The sequence below is a fragment of the Echeneis naucrates genome, chromosome 7 (genome assembly GCF_900963305.1).
Source record: "Echeneis naucrates chromosome 7, fEcheNa1.1, whole genome shotgun sequence".
Taxonomy (NCBI): Eukaryota; Metazoa; Chordata; class Actinopteri; order Carangiformes; family Echeneidae; genus Echeneis; species Echeneis naucrates.
This window is the reverse complement of record NC_042517.1, coordinates 4995473-5006349: the sequence shown is the minus strand read 5'-3', so window position 1 is coordinate 5006349 and position 10877 is coordinate 4995473. Positions and strand designations below refer to the sequence as shown.

The 10877-nt window shown below is 41.3% G+C and overlaps 1 protein-coding gene across 2 annotated transcripts in view; it reads right to left on the bottom strand.

The window, feature by feature from the left end:
- Positions 1-788: 788 nt before the first annotated feature.
- Positions 789-10877, bottom strand: part of LOC115045897 (rap1 GTPase-activating protein 1-like) — a 36755-nt gene continuing 26666 nt past the window's right edge. The window contains exons 12-25 of one of the 2 annotated variants that reach the window (XM_029505861.1): positions 10163-10263; positions 9864-9993; positions 8888-9043; positions 8730-8801; positions 8540-8626; positions 8281-8421; positions 6378-6509; positions 4939-5016; positions 3921-4030; positions 3629-3748; positions 3337-3472; positions 3110-3221; positions 2636-2715; positions 789-2108 (exon numbers count right to left, since the gene is read on the bottom strand). In XM_029505861.1, the coding sequence (XP_029361721.1) occupies positions 1968-2108; positions 2636-2715; positions 3110-3221; positions 3337-3472; positions 3629-3748; positions 3921-4030; positions 4939-5016; positions 6378-6509; positions 8281-8421; positions 8540-8626; positions 8730-8801; positions 8888-9043; positions 9864-9993; positions 10163-10263 (1596 nt within the window). In that variant the 3' untranslated portion in view covers positions 789-1967. The remainder of the gene's footprint in view (positions 2109-2635; positions 2716-3109; positions 3222-3336; positions 3473-3628; positions 3749-3920; positions 4031-4938; positions 5017-6377; positions 6510-8280; positions 8422-8539; positions 8627-8729; positions 8802-8887; positions 9044-9863; positions 9994-10162; positions 10264-10877) is intronic. The other variant, XM_029505862.1, reaches the window with a different exon arrangement.

Here is a 10877-nt window from a genome sequence, read left to right as displayed (position 1 = left end):
AAGCAGCCACTGGGAAGAGCCATGTTTGTTCCAAACTGCTTTCATTTGAGGATTATGGAGGCATCTGTGCTCTGAATGCAGCACTTTTAGCTGTTCAGCTACAATTTTCAGTCTGAATATCTTTTTCTTCCATGTGGCACAGTTGTATAATCAGAGAAGCCTCCACTTTTAGATTAGATTGGTATTTACATACTTGTGGGCAGCCCCATCAAATCATTTATTCATGGGGCTTTCTCTCTTCGCTTTCATTAAGAGGGTGGGAAATGGGACATTTACAGTATATTTCACAGCAGGGATTTTGAACACGTGGCATTCAGAATACTGTGTTGGTGGTGAAACAAAACAGATTAAAGCTCAACATTAAGTTTGCATTGAGTGATGCGATGCTTGAAAAGAGACAGAATAATAGAATGCAAAGTTGTCAGAGCATTTATTTACAGTAAAAACAACAACAACAACAAAACATTCATTTCATTGTAAATCCTGCTGGCTATTTTCCTTTGCTGTCTGTACTTACACCATCAGCTTGTGATGATAAGGCAACTGAAATGATCAGCAGGACATAGTGTGAGAGCTTCCCTTTTCGGAACAGTGTGAATAACTTTTAAAATGATTTTATTCTACAAAACTTTGTGAAAATAACATTTAAACTCATGAGAATGACAAAAAAACAAAAAAAAAAACAACAACAACAAACTCTTAACTTGGCAGTTATTTTGAGCTGTTGGTTAATCCCATTTAAAATCAATAGCCTATACATTATACACTATGTACTCCAACTTAGTATCTATTTACAAAATCAGTAGTCTTATTTGCAGTTATTTTCTCATTAGCAAATAAATATTCACTGTTTTTTTTTTTATATATATATAGTTGCATTGCAAATGTACTGCATTGAACGAGATCTGACCCCTGAAATACACAGAGCTTTACAGATGACAACACTACAATTTACTCCAAAGCAACACATACAGAGTAAGTACACGATGACAGGATACTGGATGTATTCACTATAGAGGTACAGTAGAAGAGACGCCATAAATGCCACTTCAATAGGATCCAAAAGAATAAATAAAAACATATATTAGAAGGAAAAGAGCAACTCTGAACATAGAGACTGGTCTCCACATCATTAAACACGACAAACAAAGCAGGTAAATCAGTTACTAATGGATATATCCATTTATTAGCAGTGACGGTGCATTGCACCACTGTATTTTAAAGAAACTACTGTTTGTAAAAGATAGTTCAGAATATATTATCTTATGTGATTATCTAATACTGCTGTCCCATCATTGGCTGCAGAGCACAAGTCAAAGTAATTTGGAAGGACAGCTAATGTGTAAGGCCATTTTTTCTGTAGCTTGTGGTGTGTTGTTTGAAATATAATCTTACAAAGATCAGAGTGGCAGAAGAAAGAGTGCTATTATTTTTCTGCAGCGTTCCAGTTTCTCCATTTGGATTTTACCCTCGGAAAATACAAAAAACAAAAAATGAAACACTAAACAGCATCCGAGAAGTAGTTCTATGTCACACTGGATACTCATGTCTGATGCTACATACGTGTATTATGTCTACATTTGAGATATTTAGCATAGAAAACCTGTGTTGGTTTGGTAAAATTATCCAGGCAACAGTCGTCTCTATGTTGCAGCAATTGTCCTTCTCACAGGTTCAGTCAGTGGCACTATATTTACCCTGTATACCCAACACAATTAGCCTTTAACAAGACAAACCAAACCCAAGAATAATCTTTTATACACAAAACAATTCCAGTTGTAGACATTATGTGTACCTCTGAAACAAAGATCAGGCAAAAAAACAAAAGAAACAAAAAACATACAATTAGGCAACAGATGTGTGAACAGGCAAGTGCAAGGAGACAACACTGTGCAAAAGCTGGCCCCTCTTTGTGTGTCATCTTTTTCAGTGTCCTCCAGTGTTTCTGGATTTCCGTGTTCTGTCCGTCACTGAGCAGCAGGCTGGTCACGCTCTGACTGCATTTTCTCTCCTTTTTCATTTTCCTCAGCTTTCTCCCTCAATTCACCTGTCACAGTGAACGCCTGCACTTGTTTCATCTCCCAGAAGGATTGTGACTTATGGGAATGCTTTGGGAACAAGAGAGGCATCTAGTTAAAACTCTTGACACAGATTAAGGTCCTGGAATGCAGTCTATTTGTAAATTCATATTCTCAAAATCAGAAATTTTCCACAGTAATCACCACCTGAATTTACAGTAAAGCCTACAGGTAGAAGCAGCAGCTGGTTTGATATCAGCTAACTGTCGGTGGTCCATTTTTCAATTGTGGCGAGGGTATCGAGGGGTGTCTAACCTGAAGATGGAGATCCAGGATACAACCGGGTGTGCGGAGCTAACAGTTCTGCACACAGAGATGCACAAAGAGCAATAAAAAAAAAAAACAGTGCCGACAGAGCAGAACCAAATATCAGCAACAGCTCACAAAAAGCATTACAGCAGCACGCGGCAGTAAAGCAGAGACTGTGCTGTTTCACAGCTTCAGTGCAGCGGCTATTGGGTGTTGACTTGATCGGTTTAATTGATCAGTATGAATTGTTTCAATGCCAGGGTGAACTGTGCATTAAGAGGAAAAAAAAAAAAACACAGATGACTCACCGATGAGGACTGGTGATCATGTGGTCGTTCAAGTTTGATACGGATGTCTGTTGCCTTTCCTCGCTCAGGTTTGCCAGGCCCTGATGGAAAACATGTTCAAAATATTTCACAACTCCTCCACCATGCTTTGTTTATGTCATAACATTTTCAGCAGTGTTTTATCATTGTAAAGTATTTTGAACACGCTGATCAAGACTAGAAACATTTGGTGAGTTGATGTAGTTGTGTGATGCGTGTTCATTTTGATAAACTCGACTGGTCTGCACCTCGCTGAATTTGAAGACAGTCATTTATTAGGCTGGCACAGCATTTCAATCATAAATCTAAAAGCAGCTATGAAATTTTAATAACAATATTTGGTAAAGAAAGAGGAATACGGCTTAAATTTAATTTCTGTTGAATTCAATCATAGTAAATGTACCAGAAAAAAAAAAAAAAAAGATATTATTATTTTACTTTTAAAACCTCTCTCACCTGGGGAGCTCCCGCGGCTGGTGGTACTGGTGCTACTGATGCTGTCCTCCAGCCAAGTGCTGTAGTTGAAGGAGTCTCGCTTGTGCGGCGTCCCAGCCGACGACAGACTCTCCTAGGGAGTGTAGAACACGGCAGAACATACATGCGTTTTACACTTGGAAGACAAACAGGCGACTTAGAAATGATGGCGCTGTCTCACAGTGGCACACGCTGAATATACCGCTCACCATGCCTGTGTCATAATCCTCCGTGGCTTCTGTCTCGTTCTCTTCCACCACACTGGCGAAGCTGCTAGCATTGGAGGAGGAGCGGGAGAGGTCATGACCCTCTGGGATGGATGGAGCCCTGCCGCCGAGATAAGAACTACACCTTGGGTTAACCGCTTACAGCACAGCAGATCTGATTTTATCTATCAAATAACCCAAAGGTTACACATACATGGGTACGTCAACTGGAAAATATCAGTGGAGCCGTCCTTGTTATGATCTGATAAAATCGGAACCTGTCCGTCATACACACCTGTTCTTGGTGGTTGTGAGCACCTCCGGGGAGCTCTGATTAGACGAGTTGTCAGATTTGGGATCTTGAGAGACATGACCACTGTCAGGGGTCTTCTGGGTATTTGGTGAGTTATCTCTACTGCAACAAAAGGAAAACAATATTAAAACGAGTAATTAGCAGAAAGTTAATACAATGTAACATGAAGAAAAACATCGCGGAAGGTCTTTGCCTGTAGGACCACCATAGACAAGATACTGGAAATACAAATGGTGTAACGAATACAAACAGGAACAGAGGAGTCTTCTCTCACCTCTTCTCCTGGACTTCTTGAATGTTTTCGATACCAATGGCACTGCTTCGCCTGGAGCTGAAAGGACCAGATTTTTTTCTGGTCGGGCTTTTCCCTGGGATTATCAAGGACTGCCAGAGACAACAGGGACAGTCAGTGTTAGAGTTCAAATGTTTCTAATCTCTGAAATATCTTTCAATAATACGAAATTATCCTTCAAGAGCATATAAATCTGTTTATTTATTATTGATTAAAATCACTTAACTTAACCATGCAAATGTTATGTTTATTGTATTCCTTTGGAGGAATAAAAGTGTTTCAAATACTGAATTATCAGTCTGAGGGGTAAGACTGCTCCCTTCAGGTTGTTAGTCTGATTAAAAAAAAAAAACAAAGCTTCATGGCAAGCTGTGGTGCCAGTCTTTCAGCCCGAGTAGAGCACACTAAGACAGGAGATGAAAAAGGGATTTAAAGGCTTTAGGGGCCACCACAAAAATGCTTTCTCAGTCTTTGTTCAGCAAATAGTCATTTTTGAGCTCTCAAAATAAGAAGTTGAAAAAGCTTTCTATTCGATGTGGCTTCAAAGGGCAAAAGGAGGACTAATTTTTCCACATAATTTTTCTTCTCATTAAATAATTATATTCATTATTTTTTAACAAACAGAGAATCATCTATGCTAAATTAAAAGACAGAGTACGCAACAAAGACTATAACGAGGGAACACGTACTTCTACATCATGAAGAAGGGAGCCAAAGAAGTCATCTTGAAATATGATTATGTGCTCCATTAATATCATGACGTTGATTAATTTTAATCGTGTCCCTATCGTATATTAAAAAAAAAATCACAAAGACTGGAAGCATCATACAACACATCCTGTCTGCAACACACAATTCACACTGCGTTGATTACATTTTAGGGTGGTCGAATGTATCAAGAAAAGTGTTTGGGCGTGATGCAGAGGACCAATGCAGACAAAACAAAAGGAGCAAAGAGGAGAAGTGAGTTGTTAGAGAGAAATGATAATTAGACATGAACCTCTTCTACTGTTCCTATCCCTATGGCACTGCCTCGACGTCCATATTTACTGGGACTTTTGCCTGGGACAAGCAATGACTGAACCACAGGAGAGAGAGAGAGAGAGAGAGAGAGAGAGAGAGAGAGAGAGAGAGACAGAGACAGAGAGATGATGGCAGACAACAAAAGGAAGAGAGGAGGATAAAGGGAGGGAAGAAAAATCATGAGATATATACAAACATATATGAGATTTCATGCAGTAAGTTGTGTCGTTCAAATAAAATACAAAACACGTGTTAACTGGAGAATACAGGGGGGAGCTTTTTTTTTTTTTTTTTTTAGCTCCATGGGTGCAACACAGGCGGCTGAATGGGAGAGAAATGATGAGCCAGTTACAGTGTGGGAGCCATATGCCTGTGAGAGAGAGGATGAAGGAGAGATCAGAACAACAGAGGATAACAAACAGCGAGTTATACGTTAGGTTTCATCTCGGGACGGGGCCACGAGCACAATGCAACCTGGAGTTTATCATCAATAAATCATGTAAGGTTAGCTCGCTTTGAAGGCAATCTTATGTTTGATGAAAAATACAATGATAATGTGCTCAGGCCCCTGTTTGTATTTACAGAACTAAACACAAAGAAAAATCAAAGAGGAATTTTCATTTCTGAGAATTTCTATAAAAAATACATCCCACATCCAACAAATAAACAGTCCGCATCAGACAGGCAACGTTATTCAAATATATTGTCAAGTCAAGACATTGCAACTACAGATTTTGGTGAGTTTCACATTTCAAGCTCAAAAAAATAAAGAGTGCATTTTGAAAGAATTAGTGTTCACCATGTTTTCAGTACTAATTATTATTAAAAGTTTCTTTTTTTCATATAAAAATGCAAAAACATTTGATGACAGAAATATTTGTTGTTTTACAATCATAATTGTGTGATCACCAAAAGTGCCCGCAAGCTTTAGCTGGCATACACACAGTCAGACAGACAGACAGACAGACAGACACACACACACACACACACACACAGGACTCAACCCACATTCACTTATGAGAGCACACTTATGAACAGTGCCGATGCATGGGGGATTAAAATAATGAGGACACATGAAACAAGTAATAAATAATAGAAGCAGCTTTGACCCAGGGTAGAAAATTCACGTTGTGTCTTACAATTTTTCCCGTCTGTGTGTAGCTCCATCTTGTGGTGGCAGACAATGTACAAGCATTGCAATGTGCGAGCAAAATTTAAGACCAAGGCAAAAGTTTAAGGCATAATTGCTCCATCGGACCGATTGTGCAACCCTTCTCTGTGAGAAGTTGTGCAGCAGGCAAGTGAGGGTGTGGGGGGTGGGGGGTATACTCTTTAATTAATTGCTGGTTGCTGGGGAGAGGTAGAGGAAGCCAGACTCGCTTCACTCAAGACCGGGAGGAGTGGGGCCGTACTTACTATCCCTGGGAATTTGGGGCTCTCTGCAGGGTTGGAGTTAAAGCTGCCGCTCAGGCTACTGGAGACTGTGTGCGGCTTCTTGAAAGCAAGACCCATGGCATCCATGGACTGGCTCCTGCTGCGGATCACCCGCTACAGAGAGAGACGAGGAGGAGGAGATACATTCAGATGTCGCTGACCCCTTGTGACCCCTCAGCATTGCTGTTCGGCTTCACAGGCTGAGAGCAGCCTTGGGGCCGTCCCTGAACACTGACCACTAAAGGCAGAGAGCAACCGGCCTGATGCTAATTCTGGCAGACAAGGAAGCGATAGAGAACACTGCTTAGCTTTAGTGCCCGGACTGGGGTCAGAGGAGTCATTATGTTTGGATAGGTGGTAAGAGAAGAGAGGGGAAGTAGAAAGGCCAAGCGGCTTGCAGATGTCTCACCACACTGAGTTTAAAGAGCCGAGAGAAGTTTAAAGTCCAGTGCGCCAGAGGAGAGGCAGAGGCGTCTGATGGTGAAAGAAAACTATCCATTCGTTCTTTGATATTATGGCACTCAGGGATGAAGCTTCAGAAGTTTATAAGTAAGACACCAGTGAACACTGGAGCATGCGGAGAACACCAAAGCATTAAAAAAAAAAAAAAAAAAAGCAAAACAACAAAAACAGCTAGAAAGCATGTGGATGAGGAGCCAAGCGAGATGAGCTCCAGCGGGACAGAGCAGCAGAGATTCTCTCATTCAGACTAGCAGTGAGTGAGGGAGACTGATAAAGCCCTCATTTTGTCACACATACAAAAAAAAAAAAAACAACAACAAATCTTAAAGACGAACAGAGGGAAGATGCTCTCTTCCACATCAGCATAGGAAACTTCTGACAGCTGGTAACTAAAACTACAGCAGAAGTTGTACAATGTTCCTACTCAGTAACAATGCTCTTAAAAAGAAACTTAAAAGAATAATTGGACTTTTTTTTTTTTTTTGCTTTCTTGCTGAGAGTTAGATGAGAAGGCAAGGGGTAGCCTAAGGGGAGGTGTTATATTTCGTCCAAATTTCAGGAGAATTGCTGGATTTATCCTGCAGAGGTGGGGATTTTATCAACCTCCGAATAGCGGACTGCCTGCTCTACGTCCTGTGGCCCAGCGTCACACTAGGAGGTGGGGTACGCACTTACTATGAACCATCTGGTCCTGATGTGAATAGAGTAAGAGTTGTGTTTTTTGTTCTTGGAAAGAAATCATCAGGGTTGTCCCGTGTCACTGATTTTGTTTTTGATTTTCACTGATGCAATGTCACAGCATAGCCAAGGGGACGATGCGTTTATTTTGGGGACCTGGAAACCCTCTCTCTGCAGATGATTGATGATGTTGGTGTTGTTGTTAGCTTCACTGGGCCATGACTTTCAGCACCTCTAAGTCTGAAGAAATGGCTCTCTGAACCTGATTTTGCTCTCTCTGGGAGAAAGGTGCTGTTTCAAATAAAGGAGTTTAAGTACCTTGCACACAGCTGGCAGTAAAATGGAGCCTGAGATTGACAGGCAGATTGGTACAGCAGCGATGTACTGTGCTATTGCTCACGGTTAAACGTTGTACATCCAGTTTCACCCTCAGCAAAATTCATGAGCTTTGGGTAGTGACTACAAGAATGAGATCTTGAATCCAACTGATCCAACTGAATTGCCCTCATTAACTCTCAGCATGAAAGCCATTAAGCGTAAGAGACAAGTCTGAGCTGCAGTGGAAATGTCAGTCTACGTGAAAATAGTGTTCTTGTCTAACAAATTATAGAATTTCGAAGGTTACAAAGGACTTTGTGTCTAAAAGCACATTTTAGCCTCTCAAGTCTTTTCCACTGAAGATGCGATTTGTTGGAAGCAACACTCAGTTTGCTGCCCTGGCCTCCGCTGCTGTGTCTCCTGTTACCTTGAAGGATTCAAAGAAGCCTCCTCCTCCTCCGCTGCCGTTTTCCATTTTGTCTTCCTCTCCTCCAACTCCCATCATGGCCTGGCTGTTCACATGGAGCTCTTCATACAGAGTCTCCAGCAACGCTGACCGTGTTCGTTCCTACACATACATACATATACAAAGAGGGGCACGACACAAAGGGAAGCAAATAATACTTTGTATGGCTCAAGAGAGAAAGGCTAAATGGGAAAAAAGGTTTGAGGTTTGAGATTTTTACCTCTAATTTGGCAAATTTCTCAGCCTTATAGCAGGCATACTCTGCATTGATGAGCTTCATAAAAAGAAAGTCATGGAATTCAGGGCCCTGTGAAGACAGGAGTGCAGCGATAAGGCATCTTGTTGGGAACCCTAACCCAATGATGACGAAGAGAAAGTGTCCTGTGTAGATGTCAGAACTGAAGTCTTACTTTTTTAAAGACAGCAGGGTTCGGGAGGGCTGGGCCAAAGAAAGGTACGTCATCCCGTGCTGTCACTGATACCTAAGAATAAAGAGCCAGATGAAATACAACTACCATTTAACCCTAAAAGCAGAGCGATGGAGGGAAAAAGAGGAAAAATAGCTGACCTTGTAGAGAACGTTGTCAGAGCACGGGTTCACCACTTGGACCACGACGTAGGCGTGGAGGAAATTGGAGGCAATCATATCTGGTACAAAGGGAGTGTTTACTTCTTGGAATACAATGGCCACAATGTCATTCCCTATGTGCCTCTTTCTCTGTAACTGCAACACAAAAGCCCCAAATTAACTTTGCAAATGTATTTGCGGAATAAGGAATGGCAGCATACCTCCCTCAAGGCAGTAAGAATGATGATGTCAAGCATGTATGAATGAATAAATGTCATCTGGTTATCTGGAAGTTTCAGATAGCTGTATACTTGGAAACCCTTCTGACAGAGTTCCTAGCAAATTCTTTTTAATCCATGTACAGTCATCATAAATGAGAAAATAATAAATAATTACAAAGACTCGCTTGACTCTTGATTCCTTCCTCTCCGTCACAACTAAATGGGTGTAAATTTGTGAAATACCACCAGGATGGGCTGTTTCCCCTGATGACAGAGTTTGGCCCAGCGTCGATGGGCAGACTGAATATATAGAAAACTGCCTGATCTGTGTTTGTACAGCCTAGGATGGCAAATGGTGTGCAAGCTTGTGCTAATTAATCAGCATTTGAGTGAATACGTGAGACAGAGGAGGAGGAGGAGAAGAAGCACTTGGCTGTCTGAGCATCGCAGTGCAGCATCTCAGCTTTAAATTACTATGACTGTTGTTCACCTGTGCAGGAATAAAGAGTACATTTAATGTGATTAATATTCACTCAAATACAGTGGGGTCTTAATGTCTGCGACCAATTTCAATTCCCTTGATGGGGAGGAATTTTTGGACTCCACTGAAAGTGCTGTGACTGTTAAGCACAAAAAGGAGGTGCGTGCCAAATGTGGTATTATAATGCCCAGAGGGAGTCTCTCTGACTGCTTGCTGTGAATCATAATGGTTGTTTTTTGTTTTTTTTTTTTAGTCTGGTGTTGTGTTATACTACCTGCTGGCTGTCCCCCTCTGTGTAAGGCAGCTTTGTGGACACATGGAACATGACCTCTTTGTTGCGGTAGTTGCAGTAAACCGATTCGGTGCCCGTCTGCCCGTGAGTCACGTCTAACCCTCCACGGAAACTGCAAGCACACAGACCCATGTCTAATAGGATGTCTCCACCGTCAATGCAGTGGCATGACCTCCATTCCTGTAGCCTGGCCTGATATCAAGTAAACTGCACTTGAGATCATGTTGTAAAATGGAGGACAGAGTGAATTTATTTTGGTCCGACTAAACTTAGGTCCTTACCCTTTAAAGTTGTGAAGCCCAATTTTCTCTCCTAAAAACTCCAGGAATTCAACAAAGGCAGGACTCTCTTCACTATTGCCAAAAAGCTCTTCCTCTGAAGTCTGTAAGCAGCAAAAACACCAAAGACCCTCAGAAACATCAAGGCTCAGAGGACCAAATGATTTCTGCAGCTACGAGCTAAAAATACTGAGGCTGGCACATGTTGTAAAGTAGAGTTCAGTAATTATGCTAATAATAATTCCACTTATGTCTGCATTAAAAATGAAGAAGCATTAAGGACAGCGGTTGAAAAACAGAATCTAAACTGTGCCCAGACAAAGGAAACATTTGCATACAAGACTGTGACAGTAACAAGTATGTTATCTAACGTGTGTTTTCATCACGGTCAATAAATCCATTCTAGTAGGTAAAACCTATCTGTTATGTCTTTGACCGATCAGAAGTTAGTTGAGACTGCAGGACTTTGAGACAGGATCTTGGACAGCTTGTCCAATAATGATCATCTGTGATGAAGAGCTGATTATTTATTGTCAGCCAGTGAAGCTTTGGTGTGAACACAAGACGCAGCTTCAGCGTGAACACACAGAAACAATGACCGTGAAGAAGCTTCTTTTGCTGGTTTCTGTTTGATTCCTGCACGCGATGTGCCAACTGAACCATAAAATTTTTCTCTGCTTAGCACCCCTCTCAATGGACAATGTCTTGAAGGGGGAGA